Source organism: Heptranchias perlo, chromosome 24 (genome assembly GCF_035084215.1).
Source record: "Heptranchias perlo isolate sHepPer1 chromosome 24, sHepPer1.hap1, whole genome shotgun sequence".
Lineage (NCBI taxonomy): Eukaryota > Metazoa > Chordata > Chondrichthyes > Hexanchiformes > Hexanchidae > Heptranchias > Heptranchias perlo.
In genome coordinates this window covers 50,405,284-50,425,419 of record NC_090348.1, presented here as the reverse complement: position 1 = coordinate 50,425,419, position 20,136 = coordinate 50,405,284, and the positions used below count along the sequence as shown (strand labels likewise).

The following is a 20,136-nucleotide window of genomic DNA, read 5'->3' as shown; positions in this document are numbered from 1 at the left end:
TTTATTGCTAGGGGGATAGAATATAAAAACAGGGAGGTATTGCTGCAGTTATATAAGGTATTGGTGAGACCGCACCTGGAATACTGCATACAGTTTTGGTGTCCATACTTAAGAAAAGGCATACTTGCTCTCGCGGCAGTACAAAGAAGGTTCACTTGGTTAATCCCGGGGATGAGGGGGTGGACAAATGAGGAGAGGTTGAGTAGATTGGGACTCTATTCATTGGAGTTCAGAAGAATGAGAGGCGATCTTATTGAAACGCAAGATTGTGAAGGGGCTTGATCGGGTGGATGCGGTAAGGATGTTCCCAAGGATGGGTGAAACTAGAACTAGGGGGCATAATCTTAGAATAAGGCGCTGCTCTTTCAAAGCTGAGATGAGCAGAAACTTCTTCACTCAGAGGGTAGTAAGTCTGTGGAATTTGCTGCCCCAGGAAGCTGTGGAAGCTACATCATTAAATAAATTTAACAGAAATCGACAGTTTCCTAGAAGTAGAGGGAATTAGGGGTTACGGGGAGCGGGCAGGAAATTGGACATGAATTTAGATTTGAGGTTAGGATCAGATCAGCCATGATCTTGTTGAATGGCGGAGCAGGCTCGAGGGGCCGATTGGCCTACTCCTGCTCCTATTTCTTATGTTCTTATGTTTTATATGTTTCAATAAGATCGCCGCTCATTCTTCTGAACTCCAATGAGTGGAGTCCCAGTCGACTCAACCTCTCCTCATACGTCCGACCCCTCATCCCCGGGATTAGCCGAGTGAACCTTCTTTGTACTGCCTCGAGAGCAAGTATGTCTTTTCTTAAGTATGGACACCAAAACTGTATGCAGTATTCCAGGTGCGGTCTCACCAATACCTTATATAACTGCAGCAATACCTCCCTGTTTTTATATTCTATCCCCCTAGCAATAAAAGCCAACATTCCGTTGGCCTTCTTGATCACCTGCTGCACCTGCATACTAACTTTTTGATTTTCTTGCACTAGGACCCCCAGATCCCTTTGTACTGCAGTACTTTCCAGTTTCTTGCCATTAAGATAATAAATCTTATGAGGAAAGGTTGGACAAGTTGGGCCTGCATACACTGGAGTTCAGGAGAATGAGAGGTCATCTTATTGAAACATATAAGATCCTGAGGGGACTTGAAGGGGTGGATGCTGAGGGGATGTTTCTCCTTGTTGGAGAGACTAGAACTAGGGCACACAATTTAAAAATAAGAGGTCTCCCATTTAAGACAGAGATGTGGAGAAATTTTTTCTCTCAGAGGTTGAGAGTCTGTGGCACTCCCTTCCCCAGAGAGCGGTGGAGGCAGGGTCATTGAATATTTTTAAGGCCGAGTAAGATAGATTGCTGATTAACAAGGGAGTCAAAGGTTATAGTAGGTAGACGGGAAAGTAGGGTTGAGGTCACAATCAGATCAGCCATGATCTTATCAAATGGCAGAGCAGGCTTGAGGGGCTGAATGGCCTACTCCTGCTCTTAACTCGTATGACATTCACAGTCTAGGCTTTCACGTGGCCACTGAGGCGAGGTAACAGAGGGCTATTCGGAAAATGGGGGTTGAGATGGATTGCGAAGAATGGAATTTTCTCACCAGTCCCCACTCTGCTATTATAACACTCGTACTTTTCATAGAATCATAGAAGTTACAACATGGAAACAGGCCCTTCGGCCCAACATGTCCATGTCGCCCAGTTTATACCACTAAGCTAGTCCCAATTGCCTGCACTTGGCCCATATCCCTCTATACCCACCTTACCCACGTAACTGTCCAAATGCTTTTTAAAAGACAAAATTGTACCCGCCTCTACTACTGCCTCTGGCAGCTCGTTCCAGACACTCACCACCCTTTGAGTGAAAAAATTGCCCCTCTGGACCCTTTTGTATCTCTCCCCTCTCACCTTAAATCTATGTCCCCTCGTTATAGACTCCCCTACCTTTGGGAAAAGATTTTGACTATCTACCTTATCTATGCCCCTCATTATTTTATAGACTTCTATAAGATCACCCCTTAACCTCCTACTCTCCAGGGAAAAAAGTCCCAGTCTATCCAACCTCTCCCTATAAGTCAAACCATCAAGTCCCGGTAGCATCCTAGTAAATCTTTTCTGCACTCTTTCTAGTTTAATAATATCCTTTCTATAATAGGGTGACCAGAACTGTACACAGTATTCCAAGTGTGGCCTTACTAATATCTTGTACAACTTCAACAAGACATCCAAACTCCTGCATTCAATGTTCTGACCAATGAAACCAAGCATGCCAAATGCCTTCTTCACCACCCTATCCACCTGTGACTCCACTTTCAAGGAGCTATGAACCTGTACTCCCAGATCTCTTTGTTTTATAACTCTCCCCAACGCCCTACCATTAACGGAGTAGGTCCTGGCCCGATTCAATCTACCAAAATGCATCACCTCACATTTATCTAAATTAAACTCCATCTGCCATTCATCGGCCCACTGGCCCAATTTATCAAGATCCCGTTGCAATCCTAGATAACCTTCTTCACTGTCCACAATGCCACCAATCTTGGTGTCATCTGCAAACTTACTAACCATGCCTCCTAAATTCTCATCCAAATCATTAATATAAATAACAAATAACAGCGGACCCAGCACCGATCCCTGAGGCACACCGCTGGTCACAGGCCTCCAGTTTGAAAAACAACCCTCTACAACCACCCTCTGTCTTCTGTCGTCAAGCCAATTTTGTATCCAATTGGCTACCTCACCTTGGATCCCGTGAGATTTAACCTTATGTAACAACCCACCATGTGGTACCTTGTCAAAGGCTTTGCTAAAGTCCATGTAGACGACGTCTACTGCACAGCCCTCATCTATCTTCTTGGTTACCCCTTCAAAAAACTCAATCAAATTCGTGAGACATGATTTTCCTCTCACAAAACCATGCTGACTGTTCCTAATCAGTCCCTGCCTCTCCAAATGCCTGCAGATCCTGTCTCTCAGAATACCCTCTAACAACTTACCCACTACAGATGTCTGTAGTTCCCAGGCTTTTCCCTGCCACCCTTCTTAAACAAAGGCACAACATTTGCTACCCTCCAATCTTCAGGCACCTCACCTGTAGCTGTCGATGATTCAAATATCTTTGCTAGGGGACCCGCAATTTCCTCCCTAACCTCCCATAACGTCCTGGGATATATTTCATCAGGTCCCGGAGATTTATCTACCTTGATGCGCGTTAAGACTTCCAGCACCTCCCTCTCTGTAATATGTACACTCCTCAAGACATCACTATTTATTTCCCCAAGTTCCCTAACATCCATGCCTTTCTCAACCGTAAATACCGATGTGAAATATTCATTCAGGATCTCACCCATCTCTTGTGGTTCCGCACATAGATGACCTTGTTGATCCTTAAGAGGCCCTACTCTCTCCCTAGTTACTCTTTTGCCCTTTATGTATTTGTAGAAGCTCTTTGGATTCTGTTTAGTTATGGGACTCGTCCACAGGTAAGACAGAGCTCCCTCCACTTGTACAGGCAATTTTGATTCCAAAACACCTCTTTTCTCAAACACTAGCACAATCGTTCAATTTACACATTTTCTTCCAGAGACTGCTAATTCTGAAATAGGAAGTCTCTTGCTACTGATATGTTGACTGAATTCTGTTCTTTATTCAGTAGGGTAAGGATTGCTTGCTGCATAACTGCACAGAGTGGTTTTTCTAGCAGGGATGTTAAAATTCAAACTATTTCCTGATGGTGAATAAATAACTCTTCTACCACTGGGGTATGCACCTGAAATAATACCGTCTACCAATCGCGTGCTCCAGATCTGTCCAAGTAGACAAAAACACCGCACTGCCAGGCCATGTAGCTCAGGCTAAATTCTATGAATAGGATTTATTAAGAAATATTATACAGAAGCAAGAGCAAATTAGTTAGACAGATTACATTACATTAGTACCTCATGACATGGGACTGTGATGAAAAGCTCTGCCTGAGAAATGAAACTCATGGAGCTCCAATAAGTCCCTAACCCAGATGGAGGCACAGTGATAGAGGAACCATGGGACGGACGGACGCACGCACGCAGAGTGATAGAAGAAACATGGGACACCATTCCAGATAGAGACACAGTGAGACAGGAAATATGGGACACCATTCCTGACAGAAACACAGTGATAGAGGATACGTGGGACGCCAACACAGACAGAGACACGGTGATAGAGGAAACATGGGACACTATCAGAGATAGAGACATGGTGATAGGGGAAACATGTGAAACAAATACAGATAGAGGCACAGTTATATAGGAAACATGGGATACCATCCCAGATACATGTATTTCACTTTACTTTGTTAGTCTAACAGAAGTTTGAAATGAGCATTCTTCCCATTTAATCAAAACTGACTGTCTCTGAATTATTTCTTGTGGTGACAGTCTAGAAACAAAAGGAATGCAAAAAAGGTACAAAATTTTATCAATACAATCTGACTCACTTAGATTCAGTCTGCAGACTGATGCACATGTATTTTCCTCCATGTAAATAAATAGTAACCAGAGAGAAAATGATTGCTTACTGGAATCTCAAACCAGAGCATATGTATTTATCAGACCATCACCTACACACAGGCAGACTAAATCCCTTTCAGCAAGCAGGAACAGAAACCATTTTAAAATGGTTACAAGTATTGGGTCAACCACAATTTACAACTGATGATCTGTGAAACAAGACCGATCCTCAGGTACATCATCAGCATCATACACCATGTAGCATTACAGAATTACCGGGTATCCAGCAGGGGAAGGTCAAGACTGCCCAAAATTATTTAAGTTTAAACAAAACCTTTTGTGATAGCAAACCTTCTTATTAAGGTACATGGATAAAGCCAGGACATAAAAGACAAAGGTGATCTAAAAGACTAATGGGATGCTGGGCTCCATCACAAGAAGCAGAATACATAAAAGCAGGGAAATACTGCTGCAGTTGGGCTACTCATCAGACCTCAAAGCGATACTAAGGTATCTTAGAGAGACCAGCAATGACCAGGATGGAGGTATAGACCAATGATGAGAGACTGGATAAACTTGGGTTATGTTCCCTGCAGATATGGAGGTTAAAGAGCGATCTGATCAAGGTGTTTAAAATAATGAAAGAAATTGATGGGGTAGATAAGGAATGACATTCCTCTAGTAAGGGAAATCCAGAACAATGGGTCAGAATCTTAGAATTCGACAAGTCAATTAAAATCAAATCCAGGGCAAACTTTTTCCACAGAGTTACAAATGTAGATAGACAATGCTTTAGGAAGTAAGGGCATCAAGGAATAATGAAGAAAAGCAGGGAATTAGGAGTAAAATAGAATTCTCATGGCTAACAAATGGTGAAGCAGACTACATCCTCTGACACTGCTATGACTCAATTCAATTTTTCTAGTGCTTTCTACTTCTTTTTGATGTAGACCATGGGCAGTCTGTCTACAGCAGATCCCAGTTCCTGAAGCTCTGCTGTTTGGGATGTGTTGGCATTCTGTTAGGGCAGTAAGAGTACGCACCAGTACTTGGGCACTACATGATCAGTGAATGAATGGCAGATTCGGATTGACATTTAGGAATGGAAAGGGTGCCAGACAGAAGTGTTGGGTCTTGCTGGCTGTGCTATGGAAGATGACAACTGAGCAAGTTCACATTTGAAAAGCTGTAACTCTTCAAGGATGGAGTCTATATTTACAGAAAAGAAATTAATCCCAAATAATGCATGAAATATATAAGGATCTTGCATTGAATATTTTCCCTACACAGTACCTGCCCCCTTAATATTACATTTTATGTTTTTCCTCAAATCAATCCATGTGTCCAAGTAATATCCTGTGCTACAGACAGTCATGACTGGTTAAATGCACTGTCACCATTGTGGATTATGAGTTTGTTGAAGGTCAGTATAAAAGGAGGACACAGAAAGACTAGTGAAATGGGCAGATAAATGGCAGATGACATTTAACGCAGAGAAGTGTGAAATGATGCATTTTGGTAGGAAGAATGAGAGGCAATAGAAACTAAATTGTACAAATTGTGCAGGCAATTGGGACTAGCTTAGTGGTATAAACTGGGCGACATGGACATGTTGGGCCGAAGGGCCTGTTTCCATGTTGTAAACTTCTATGATTCTATAATTTTAAAGGGGGTGCAGGAACAGGGAGACCTGGGGTGCACATAGACAAATCTGCCGATGAATGGCAGATGGAGTTTAATTTAGATAAATGTGAGGTGATGCATTTTGGGAGATCGAATCGGGCCAGGACCTACTCCGTTGATGGTAGGGCGTTGGGGAGAGTTATAGAACAAAGAGATCTAGGAGTACAGGTTCACAGCTCCTTGAAAGTGGAGTCACAGGTCGATAGGGTGGTGAAGAAGGCATTCAGCTTGCTTGGTTTCATTGGTCAGAACATTGAATACAGGAGTTGGGATGTCTTGTTGAAGTTGTACAAGACATTAGTAAGGCCACACTTGGAATACTGTGTACAGTTCTGGTCACCCTATTATAGAAAGGATATTATTAAACTAGAAAGAGTGCAGAAAAGATTTACTAGGATGCTGCTGGGACTTGATGGTTTGACTTATAGGGAGAGGTTAGATAGACTGGGACTTTTTTCCCTGGAGCGTAGGAGGTTGAGGGGTGATCTTATAGAAGTCTATAAAATAATGAGGAGCATAGATAAGGTAGATAGTCAAAATCTTTTCCCAAAGGTAGGGGAGTCTATAACGAGGGGACATAGATTTAAGGTGAGAGGGGAGAGATACAAAAGGGTCCAGAGGGGCAATTTTTTCACTCAAAGGGTGGTGAGTGTCTGGAACGAGCTGCCAGAGGCAGTAGTTGAGGCGGGTACAATTTTGTCTTTTAAAAAGCATTTGGACAGTTACATGGGTAAGATGGGTATAGAGGGATATGGGCCAAGTGCAGGCAATTGGGACTAGCTTAGTGGTATAAACTGGGTGACATGGACATGTTGGGCCGAAGGGCCTGTTTCCATGTTGTAAACTTCAATGATTCTATGATTCTATGAAAGTGGCAGGACAAGCTGAGAAGGCTGTTAAAAAAAACAGCATATGGGATCCTGGGCTTTATTAATAGAGGCATAGAGTGCAAAAGCAAGAAAGTTATGCTAGACCTATATAAAACACTGATTAGGCCTCAGCTGGAGTATTTTGTTCAATTCTGGGCACCACACTTTAGGAAGGATGTCAAGGCCTTTCAGAGGGTGCAGAAGAGATTTACTAGAATGATGCCAGGGATGAGGGACTTCAGTTATGTGGAGAGACTGGGACTGTTCTCTTTAGAACAGAGAAGGTTAAGGGAAGAGGGGTTCAAAATCATGATTGGTTTTGGCAGAGTGAATAAGGAGAAACCGTTTCCAGTGGCAGAAGGATCGGTAACCAGAGGACGCAGATTTAAAGGTGATCGGCAAAAGAGCCAGAGGCGACATGAGAAAACATTTTTTTTAATGCAGTGAGTTGTAATGATCTGGAATGGACTGCCTGAAAGGGTGGTGGAAGCAGATTCAATAGTAACTTTCAAAAGGGAATTGGATAAATACTTAGAGAACATTTACAGGGTTATGGGGAAAGAGCAGGAGAATGGGACTAATTGGATATCTCTTTCAAAGAGGCACGATAAGCCAAATGGCCTCCTCCTGTGCTGTACCTACTCTGATACTATGAAAAAGGCCCATTTTCTTAAGGAAATGTTAACGAGACAATGTGAATAACAGTCTCCTGGAGTACAATACTACCTGGGGCCAGTGTGCATAGGAAGACGGTACTAGTAGTACAAAAAAACATTTCCACTTGTGGGGGATTCCAAAACTAGAGGTCATAAATATAAGATAGTCACTAATAAATCCAATAGGGATTTCAAGAGAAACTTCTTTACCCAAAGAGTGGCAAGAATGTGAAACGTGCTACCACAAGGAGTAGTTGAGGCATTTAAGGAAAAGTTAGATAAGCACACAAGGGAGAAAGGAATAGAAGGATATGCTGATAGTTAGATGAAGTAGAAAGCAAGAAGGCTTGTGTAGAGCATAAATACCGGCATAGACCAGTTTGACTGAATGGCCTGTTTCTGTGCTGTAGGCTCAATGTAGTAGGAGACTCAGGGATCAATGCTACTTCCCTAGTATCAGAGTAATGGATACCCAACGAGTGCGTGAACAGGCTTTTGAGCAGCTCATACCCATTGTGCAAGACTCTTGTCTCAGTCTACCAATGGTTTATGTGGGAACAAATGGGATAGAATGAAGAAAAGGTCTTGCATAGAGTAGGAGTAGAAAGCAAACTAAAAAAAAACACAAGGTCAGTATTCTTAGAAATACTATCTGTGTCAAATGTTAAGCTAGACAGGCAGTGAAAGATGAGGCAGCTGAATGTATGGTTGGAAGAGTGGCATCAGAGGTAAGATTTCAAGTTTTTGGGGCATGGAGAACAATTTTGAAATGGGAGAAAGCCTCCATTTGAATCAAACCAGCAGCATAGTCCTAGGGAGCTTAGAAGAGTGGAATGAACGGGATTATATTAGAATGGAAGGGGAAGGGCCAAAGAATAAGTATAGTGGAGGAAAGAAGAAAGAAAAATAGAAGAGAAGGATATGAAGGACTAACGATGGGATAGGACTGAAATGTCCATGCACAGATGCACAAAGCATCTGAATAAAATCAGGGAACTAAAAGCACTAAGATCTATTAGGGGGTATGACGTCACAGGTACAATGTCACCTAGAACCATTAGGAGGTGCGATGTCACAGCTTTGACAGAAAATTTATTTCAGCCAAGCTGAACTGGGAAAACACATTCCTGGACATAACATTTTCAGAAGAGACAGAGAGAGCAAAAAGGAAAAAGAGGTGGTATTACTAAGGCTGTTAAAAAACATATGGGATCCTGCGTTTTATTAACAGAGGCATAGAGTACAAAAGCAAGGAAGTTATGTTTAACCTTTATAAAACATTGGTTAGGTCGCAGCTGGAGTATTGTGTTCAATTCTGGGCAGCACCTTTAGGAAATATGTCAAGGCCTTTCAAAGGGTGTAGAAGAGATTTACTAGAATGTTACCAGGGATGAGGGACTTCAGTTATGTGGAGAGATTGGAGAAGCTGGTTTCCATTCCAGGGTTTTAAAGGAAGTAGGTGAGAACATTGCAGATGCCCTAACTATAATCTTCTAAAGTTCTCTCAATTCAGGAATCTTTAGGTTGGAAAATTGCACGTCACTCCACTATTTAAGAAAGGTGAGAGAGGGAAACCAGGGAACTATAGACCAGTTTGCCTAACATCTGTTGTCGGGAAATTACTAGAATCTATAATTAAGGATAGAGTGACTGAACACCTTGAAAATTGTTAGCTGATTAGAGAGCGCCAGCGTGGATTTGTAAAGGGTAGGTCATGCTTGACGAACCTGACTGAATTTTTTGAAAGGATGACTAAAGTAAGGCAGCTATACAAGGCCTTGATTAGACCACACCACGAGTACTGTGTTCAGTACTGGGCACCGCAACTTAGGAAGGATATATTGGCCTTGGAGGAGTGCGGCATAGATTTACTAGAATGATACCAGGGTTAAATTGAGGAGAGATTACACAAACTAGGGTTGTACTGCCTGGAATTTAGACGATCAAGGGGTAATTTGATTGAAGTTTTCAAGATATTAAGGGGAACTGATCGGGTAGATAGGGAGAAATTATTTCCGCTGGTTGGAGAGTCTAGGACTAGGGGACAAAAGGTAAAAATTAGAGCCAGGACTTTCAGGGATGAAGTTAGGAAACACTTCTTTGCACAAAGGATGGTAATAAGTTTGGTACTCTCTTCCCCAAATGGCAGTTGATGCTAGCTCAATTGTTAATTTTAAATCTGAGATTGATAGATTTTTGTTTAATATTCCATTGTTAAAGGTATTAAGGGATGTGGGGCTAAGGCGGGTATATGGAGAGTTAGGGTTAGGGTTAGCCATCTCAATGAATGGTGGAACAGGCTTGAGGGGCTAAATGGCCTACTCCTGTTCCTACGTACTCCTTAGAATAGAAAAGGTTAAGAGGAGATTTGAGGAATCATTTTTTTACGCCGTGAGTTGTAATGATCTGGAATGCACTGCTTGAAAGGGCGGTGGAAGCAGATTCAACAGTAACTTTCAAAAGGGAATTGGATAAATACTTGAAGGGAAAAATTTAGAAAGATATGGGGAAAGAGCAGGGGAATGGGACTAATTGGATAGCTCTTTCAAAGAGCTGGCATAGGCACGATGGGTCAAATGGCCTCTTCCTGTGCTGTACCTATAATGATATACAAGGAGGAATATTATTGAAGGTAGTGTTTAGAGAAAGTGTCTCTGAATTGTAACAGTATCGGACATACGTTATAGGTTGCTAAATTGTGAGAAACAATTACAGAAAGAGATTTTCAGAATTAGCTGCAATAATGGGGGATATCAACTATCCCATAGCCTGGAAAAATATTACCAATGGTGGTCAAAATAGGGAATGGTTCATAGTAGATAGTCCCGAATACATTCTAACTGCTTTACAAGTCCAACAATGGAAAGATGCAGTATTAGAACCTGGACAAGGTCTATGACCATTTCCTGATATGAAGTCCATACTCTACCTTCCTTATTTCCAACTGCAGTTGTGCCTGATAATGAGCCTTTGCCTCAGTCATTTCTTCTTGCAATTCCTGTACACGTGGGTCTGGTCTTCTCTTTTCTTCTTCAGCAAGCCGCAGTGCACTCTTCACCTCATCTACCTCCCTACTCAGGTGCTTCATTTGAGTCTCACAGTCATCCACCCTGTCTGCTGCATGGCTTTTTGATGTCAATATATCCCTTGTATCTTCTAGTTTCAGTTCCACATCTTGCCGCAAAGCTCTCTCTTCCTGCAACAACTTTTGAAGTTCACGAAGCATTGAGGCATGGTCATTCTGCTCGTGGCTTCGCTCGTGCTGCTGGGTAATGATGCGAGCCTTGGCCTCTGCTAGCTGTTCTTGGACTTTTTTAATCTCTGTTTCATATTTGGAGTTTTCTTCTTCAAACCTCTGTGTCAAGTCTTCCAGCTCTTGCCTCATTTTTTTCTTGTCTGTTAAATAGGAGGCCTCCATTCGTGATTTCTCCTGTGTGACAGTTGCCAAAGCATTGGTCAGCGTTGCCAATTGGCTCCTCAACTGCATCTTTTTATCAACATCGTTGCTTTGCTGCTCCCCACTCCCAACACTAATACCACTTTCAGAACCATTAGCTTCCTCAGACTTTGGAGAAGCGGTTCCTGCCGCCACCAGTTCCACCAAGCCCTTGTCCTCATCATTTAATTCTCCCTTGGTGCTATTGGTCAAACTGGCTGTTGTGTCCACACTGTTTACTGTCCCCACACTGTCCTCACTATGGGTTGAGCTCTGCTCATCTCCAAGGTCAGAGGAGCACCCAACTGAGGCTGCACTTACAGGACCTGTGTTATGTAAACTTTTATCTGCCTCTTGTGATACGGAGAGGACTTTCAAACTGGCTTCTAAAGCCTCCTTCTCCTTCAGGAGGCTTTTATAAGCACGAACAACATCTCTCAGACGTGTCTGGTACTGGAACAGCTGCTTCTTCTGTATCTCAATCGTGTCCAAAAGCTCCTTCTTACTGGAACCACCACCAAAATTTACACCAAACTTCTCCATGTCTCAGCTCAATTCAAAGTGGATCTCAAAACAAGGAGCCCATCTGTAACAAGGAGAGATACAAATGAGCAAAGAAATATTATTTGATAAAAGCATTCAATCTCTTGCACGCTCATCTATATAATTTCATTAAAGTGTATTGGTGGGTGGGTGAATTATAGAATGGTTACAGCACAGGAGGTCATCATTCAGCCCATCAAGCCCGTGCCGGCTTTTTTTTTTAAAGAGCAATCCAGTTAGTCCCATTCCCCCGCTCTTTCCCCGAAGCCCTGCGAATTTTTTCCCTTCAAGCATTTATCTAATTCCTTTTTGAAAGCCACGATTGAATCTGCTTCCACCACCCTTTCAGGCAGCGGATTCCAGATCATAACTACTCGCTGTATAACAAAGTTTTTCCTCATGTTGCCTTTGGTTCTTTTGCAGCAACTTAAATCTGTGTCCTTTGGTTCTCGACCCTTCCGCCAATGGGAACAATTTCTCTTTATTTACTTTCTAAACCCCTCATGATTTTGAACACTTCTATCAAATCTCCTCTTAACCTTCTCTGCTCTAAGGAGAACAACCCCAGCTTCTCTAGCCTATCCACATAACTGAAGTCCCTCATCCCTGGAACCATTCTAGTAAATCTTTTCTGCACCCTCTCTAAGGCCTTCACGTCCTTCCTAAAGTGCAGTGCCCAGAATTGGACACAATACACCAGTTGTGGCCGAACTAGTGTTTGCTAATGGTTCAACATAACTTCCTTGCTTTTGTACTCTTATGGTTCTATTTATAAAGCCCATGATCCCATATGCTTTTTTAACCGCTTTCTCAAAGATTTGTGCACATATACCCCCAGGTGTCTCTGTTCCTTTGACAATTTGACAAACTCTTTTCATCTCTGTGGGTCAGGAGAGAGAAGCTTTTTAAGAAATCAATTCAGATAGCAGAAGTCAGTCAGGAAAGCAACAAAAAAATCAGTGAGGGAGAAATAACCTCTGCACTGTTGGCAGGACAGATTACAGAAAAAACGTGGGAGTGAATTTGGTCTTCGGCGGTAGTGCGAAATGAGCGATAGAGAATCATCCGGCTGTGTTACACCCTGCCTGATTTCCTTTTCCATTGACTGCTAAAGTCCAATTTCACCCCTTAATCTTTCTTCAATGGACCAGTGAATGCACGTTCATTATTTTTGTAACGCTACACAAAACAAAAGTCCGACTAATTATACCAAGTGGCTTTCATCATATTCAGTGCTCTGTATGTTTTACTAACTGTGGAATAAGTAGCTTACAAATCATACCAAGCAACACTTAGTGTTATCTCAGCCTGCCTTTGGAGAAATTAAAGGAGTACACATGCTTAAGAGAGATCAGATCCAGATCATAAGAGGTTCACTTTGACAATCCACGCCAGCAGATACAGGGCAATGGGAGACAGCTTCCTTTAAAAGCAACCAGACTGCTTAAAGGAGTGACTGATACCATGAAACCAGAGTAGATACCTGCAGCAGACTCGAATTTGTACAGGAGAGTATGATATAATCGCACTAATAGTGATATAGCTCAGGCTAGGGCAGGACTGGGAGCTCAGAATTCTTGGTTGCAAAATATTCAGGAGGGATACAATAGGAAAAAGGGAGAAAGGAGAGCAGCATTAGTCAGATGCCATTACTGCACTAGAACACAGGGATGGTGCAGGGGATGGTAGAAAAGATCAATCTATTTAGTTAGCGTTAAGGAATATGAAAGGAACTGTTACTCTATTAGAAGTATACTACGGACTCAACTGTGGAAAGGAGATAGACAACAACAACTTGCATTTATTATAGCGCCTTTAACATAGTAAAACATCCCATGGTGCTTTTTAAACAAAATTTGACACGAGAATAGAATCATAGAATCTTTACAGCACAGAAGGAGGCAATTCAGCCCATCGAGCCAGTGCCGGCTCTTTGTAAGAGCAATCCAGTTAGTCCCATTTCCCTGCTCTTTCCCCGTATCCGTGCAAATTTTCTCTCTTCAAATAAATATTTATCCAATTCCTTTTTGAAAGCCACGATTGAATCTGCATCCACCACCCTTTCAGGCAGCATATTCCAGATCATAACCACTCGCTGCATAAAAAGTTTTTCCTCATGTCGTCTTTGGTTCTTTTGCCAATCACCTTAAATTTGTGTCTTCTGGTTCTCGACCCTTCCGCCAATGGGAACAGTTTCTCTTTATTTACTTTATCTAAACCTGTCATGATTTTGAACACTTCTATCAAATCTACTCTCTACTTTCTCCACTCTAAGGAGGACAACCTCAGCTTCTCCACATAACTGAAGTCCTTTATCCCTGGAACCAGTCTAGTAAATCTTTTCTGCACCCTAAGGCTTTCACATCCTTTCTAAAGTGCAGTGCCCAGAAATGGTCACAATACTCCAGTTACGGCCAAACCAGCGTTTTATAAAGTTTCAACATAACTTCCTTGCTTTTGTACACTATGCCTCTATTTATAAAGCTCAGGATCCCATATACTTTTTTAACCGCTTTCTCAACCTGTCCTGTCGCCTTCAAAGATTTGTACATCTATACCCCCAGGTCTCTCTGTTCCTGCCCCCCTTTTAGAATTGTAACATTTAGTTTATATTGCCTCTCCTCGTTCTTCCTGCCAAAACGTATCACTTCACACATCTCTGCGTTAAATTTCACATGCGTTAAATTTCACCAGCCATGTGTATGCCCGATCCACCAGCCTGTCTATGTCCCATTTTCTAGCACTTGGTCCGTAGCCCTGTAGGTTACGGCACTTCAAGTGCACGTTCAAGTACTTTTTAAAATGAGTTGAGGGTTTCTGCCTCTACCACCCTTTCAGGCAGTGAGTTCCAGACCCCCACCACCCTCTGGGTGAAAGGATTTCTCCTCAGCTCCCCTCTAATCCTTCTACCAATTACCTTAAATTTATGCGCCCTGGTCACTGACCCCTCTGCTAAGGGAAATAGGTCCTCCCTATCCAGTCCAGTCATAATTTTATGTACCTCAATTAAATCTCCCCTTAGCCTCCTTCATTCCAAAAAAACCCCCCAGCCTATCCAATGTTTTCTCATGGCTAAAATTCTCCAGCCCTGGCAACATCCTCGTAAATCTCCTCTGTACCCTCTCTAGTGCAATCACATCTTTCCTGTAATGTGGTGACCAGAACTGTATGCAGTACTAAAGCTGTGGCCTAACCAATGTTTTAATACAGTTCTAGCATAACCTCCCTGCTCTCATATTCTGTGCCTCGGCTAATAAAGGAAAGTATCCCGTATGTCTTTTTAAAGCACCTTATCTACCTGTCCTGCTACCTTCAGGGATCTGTGGACATGCACGCCAAGGTCCCTTTGTGTCTCTAACCTCTCAGTATCCTTCCATTTATTGTGTATTCCCTTGCCTTGTTTGCCCTCCCCAAATGCATTACCTCACATTTATCTAAATTAAACTCCATCTGCCATTCATCGGCCCACTGGCCCAATTTATCAAGGTCCCGCTGCAATCCTAGATAACCTTCTTCACTGTCCACAATGCCACCAATCTTGGTGTCATCTGCAAACTTACTAACCATGCCTCCTAAATTCTTATCCAAATCATTAATATAAATAACAAATAACAGCGGACCCAGCACCGATCCCTGAGGCACACCGCTGGACACAGGCCTCCAGTTTGAAAAACAACCCTCTACAACCACCCTCTGTCTTCTGTCGTCAAGCCAATTTTGTATCCAATTGGCTACCTCACCTTGGATCCCATGAGATTTAACCTTATGTAACATCCCTGGAAGTATTCTAGTGAATCTCTTCTGCACCCTCTCTAAGGCCTTCACATCTTTCCTAAAGTGCGGTGCCCAGAACTGGACACGATACTCCAGTTGTGGCCGAACCAGTGTTTTATAAAGGTTCATCATGACTTCCATACTTTTGTACTCTTATGCCTATTTATAAAGCCCAGGATCCCGTATGCTTTTTTTTTAAAAACAGCTTTCTCAACCTGCCCTGCCACCTTCAACGATTTGTGCAAATATACCCCCAGATCTCTCTTTTCCTGTACCCCTTTTAGAATTGTGCCCTCCAGTTTATATTGCCTTTCCTCATTCTTCCGACCGAAATGTATAATTTCACATTTCTCTATGTTAAATTTTTCTGCCATGTGCTCGGCCACGCCACCAGCGTGTCTATATCCTCTTGAAGACTATTACTATCCTCCTCACTGTTTGCTACCCTTCCAAGTTTTGCGTCTTCTGTAAATTTTGAAATTGTGCCCCTGTACACCCAAGTCCAAGTCATTAATATATATCAAGAAAAGCAGTGGTCCCAGCACCGACCCCTAGGGAGCATCACTGTATACCTACCTCCAGCCCGAAAAATTCACCGCTATTCTCTGTTTCCTGTCAATTAGCCAATTTCGTATCCATGCTGCCACTGCCCCTTTTATTCCATGGGCTTCAATTTTGCTGACAAGCCTATTATGTGGCACTTTTATCAAATGCCTTTTGGAAGTCCATATACACATCAACCGCATTGCCCTCATCAACCCTCTTTGTTACCTCATCAAAAAACTCAATCAAGTTCGTTAAACACGATTTGCCTTTAACAAATCCGTGCTGGCTTTCCTTTATTAATCCACACTCGTCCAAGTGGCTATTGATTTTGTCCCGGATTATCATTTCTAAAAGCATACCTACCACCGAGGTTAAACCAACTGGCCTGTGGTTGCCAGTGTTATCCTTGCACCCTTTTTTGAACAAGGGTGTAACATTTGCAATTCTCCAGTCCTCTGGCACTACCCCCATATCTAAGAGGGATTAGAAGATTATGGCCAGCACCTCTGCAATTTCCACCCTTACTTCCCTCAGCAACCTAGGATGCATCCCATCTGGACTGGGTGACTTATCTACTTTAAGCATAGCCAGCCTTTTTAGTACCTCCCCTTTATCAATTTTCACCCCATCCAGTATCTCAGCTACCTCCCCTTTTACTGTGACTTTGACAGCATCTTCTTCCTTGGTAGAGATAGATGCAAAGTACTCATTCAGTACCTCAGCCATGCCCTCTGCTTCCATGCGCAGATCTCCTTTTTGGTCCCTAATCAGCCCCATCCCTCCTCTTACTACCCATTTACTATTTATCTGTCTGTAAAAGATATCTGGACTCCCTTTTATGTTAGCCGCCAGTCGATTCTCATACTCCCTCTTTGCCCCTCTTGTTTCCTTTATCACTTTTCCTCTGTACTTTCTATATTCAGCCTGGTTCTCACTTGTATTATCAACCTGTCATGTCATACGCCCCCTTTTTCTGCTTCATCGTACTCTATCTCTTTCGTCATCTAGGGAGCTCTGGCTTTGGTTGCCCTACCTTTCTCCCGCATGGGAACGTACCTAGACTGTACCCGAACCATCTCCTCTTTAAAGGCTGCCCATTGTTCGATTACAGTTTTACCTGCCAATCTTTGATTCCAATTTACCCGTGCCAGATCCATTCTCAACACAATGAAATTGGCCCTCCTCCAATTAAGTATTTTTACTCGAGATTGCTCCTTGTCCTTTTCCATAACTAATCTAAACCTTATGATATTGTGATCACTGTTCCCCCGCTGACTCTTGCTCCACTTCACCCACCTCATTCCCCAAAACCAGATCCAGCAATGCTTCCTTCCTCATTGCAAGGAAACACCGATCAAGAAAGTTCTCCTGAACATACTTCAGAAATTCCTCCCCCTCTTTGCCTTTTACACTATTACTATCCCAGTCTATTTTAGGATAGTTGAAGTCCCTCATTATCACTGCTCTATAGTTCTTGCACCTCGTGTTATTCCCCTGCAAATTCGCTCTTCGCCATCCTTCCCACTAGTTGGTGGCCTATAGAATATACCTAGTAGTGTAATGGCACCTCTATTGTTTCTTAACTCTAACCAAATAGATTCTGTCCTTGACGCCTCAAGGAGATCCTCTCTCTCCAGGATTGAGATATTTTGCTTAATCAATACTGCCACCTCCCCTCCTCCTTTTCCTTCCCTATCTTTCCTGAACACTTTGTATCCAGGAATATTTAGTACCCAATCCTGCCCTTTTCTGAACCAGGTCTCCGTTATTGCCACTTCATCATATTCCCATGTGGCTATTTAAGAACATAAGAAATAGGAGCAGGAGTAGGCCAATCGGCCCCTCGAGCCTGCTCCGCCATTCAATAAGATCATGGCTGATCTGATCCTAACCTCAAATCTAAAGAACACAAGAAGTAGGAGCAGGACCCGGCCACTCAGCCCCTGGGCCCACTCCGCCACCCACAGGGCCTTGACCGATCCGAACTCAGCTTCATGTCCAATTTCCTGCTCGCTCCCCGTAACCCCTAATTCCCTTTACTTCTAGGAAACTGTCTATTTCTGTTTTAAATTTATTTAATGATGTAGTTTCCACAGCTTCCTGGGGCAGCAAATTCCACAGACCTACTACCCTCTGAGTGAAGAAGTTTCTCCTCATCTCAGTTTTGAAAGAGCAGCCCCTTATTCAAAGATTATGCCCCCTAGTTCTAGTTTCACCCATCCTTGAGAACATCCTTACCGCATCCACCCGATCAAGCCCCCTCACAATCTTATGTTTCAATAAGATCGCCTCTCATTCTTCTGAACTCCAATGAGTAGAGTCCCAATCTACTCAACCTCTCCTCACATGTCCACCCCCTCATCCCCGGGATTAGCCGAGTGAACCTTCTTTGTACTGCCTCGAGAGCAAGTATGTCTTTTCTTAAGTATGGACACCAAAACTGTATGCCGTATTCCAGGTGCGGTCTCACCAATACCTTATATAACTGCAGCAATACCTCCCTGTTTTTATATTCTATCCCCCTAGCAATAAAAGCCAACATTCCGTTGGCCTTCTTGATCACCTGCTGCACCTGCATACTAACTTTTTGATTTTCTTGCACTAGGACTCCCAGATTCCTTTGTACTGCAGTACTTTCCAGTTTCTCGCCATTAACATAATAACTTGCTCTCTGATTTTTCCTGCCAAAGTGAATAACCTCACATTTTCCAATATTGTATTGCATCTGCCAAATCTCCGCCCACTCACCCAGCCTGTCTATATCCGCCTGTAGGTTTTTTATGTCCTCCGCACTCTCCACTTTCCCTCCCATCTTTGTATCATCCGCAAACTTTGATATGTTACACTCGGCCCCCTCCTCCAAATCGTTAATATAGATTGTAAAGAGTTGGGGACCCAGCACCGACCCCTGCGGAACACCACTGGCTACTGGTTGCCAGTCTGAGAATGAACCATTTATCCCAACTCTCTGCTTCCTGTTAGATAACCAATCCTCCACCCATGCCAGAATATTACCCCCAATCCAGTGATTCTTTATCTTGAGCAATAATCTTTTATGTGGCACCTTGTCGAATGCCTTCTGGAAGTCTAAATACACTACGTCCACTGGTTCCCCTTTATCCACCCTGTATGTTATGTCCTCAAAGAACTCAAGCAAATTTGTCAGACATGACTTCCCCTTCATAAAGCCATGCTGACTTTGTCCTATTAAATTATGTTTATCTAAATGTTCCATTACTGTCTTCTTAATAATAGACTCCAAAATTTTACCCACCACAGATGTTAGGCTAACTGGTCTATAATTTCCAGCCTTCTGCCTACTACCCTTTTTAAATAAGGCTGTTATATTAGCAGTTTTCCAATCTGCCGGGACCTTTGCTGAGTCCAGAGAATTTTGGAAAATTATTACCAAAGCATCCACAATCCCTACTGCCACTTCCCTCAAGACCCTAGGATGGAAGCCATCAGGTCCAGGGGATTTATCCGCCTTGAGTCCCATTATTTTACTGAGTACCAATTCCTTAGTGATTTTAATCGTATTTAGCTCCTCCCCCCCGAGAGCCCCCCGTTTGTCCACTGTTGGGATATTCTTAGTGTCCTCTACCGTAAAGACAAACAAAATATTTGTTCAGCATTTTTGCTATCTCCATGTTTCCCACCATTAATTTTCCGGTCTCATCCTCTAAGGGACCTACGTTTGCCTTAGCCACCCTTTTTCTTTTTATATAACTATAGAAACTCTTGCTATCTGTTTTTATATTTTTTGCTAATTTATTTTCATAATCTATCTTCCCTTTCTTAATCAATCCTTTCGTTACTTTTTGCTGTCTTTTGAAGACTTCCCAATCTTCTATCCTCCCACTAAGTTTGGCTACCTTATATGTCCTTGTTTTTAGTTGGATACTATCCTTAATTTCTTTACTTAGCCACGGATGGCTGTCATTTCTTTTACACCCTTCTTTCCTCTGTGGAATATATTTTTTTTGCAAGTTGTAAAATAACTCCTTAAATGAACACCACTGCTCATGTACCGTCTTACCCTTTAATCTATTTTCCCAGTCCACTTTAATCAATTCTGCTCTCATACCATCATAGTCTCCTTTATTCAAGCTCAGTACGCTTGTTTGAGAACCAACCTTCTCACCCTCT

At 42.6% G+C, this 20,136-nt stretch overlaps 1 protein-coding gene across 3 annotated transcripts in view; it reads right to left on the bottom strand.

Annotated features, from left to right (window-relative positions):
* gcc1 (GRIP and coiled-coil domain containing 1) overlaps positions 1-20,136 on the bottom strand; it is a 39,635-nt gene that overhangs the window by 14,139 nt on the left and 5,360 nt on the right. For all 3 annotated transcript variants that reach the window (XM_068005272.1, XM_068005274.1, XM_068005273.1), the window contains exon 2: positions 10,618-11,710. In XM_068005272.1, the coding sequence (XP_067861373.1) occupies positions 10,618-11,667 (1,050 nt within the window). In that variant the 5' untranslated portion in view covers positions 11,668-11,710. The remainder of the gene's footprint in view (positions 1-10,617; positions 11,711-20,136) is intronic.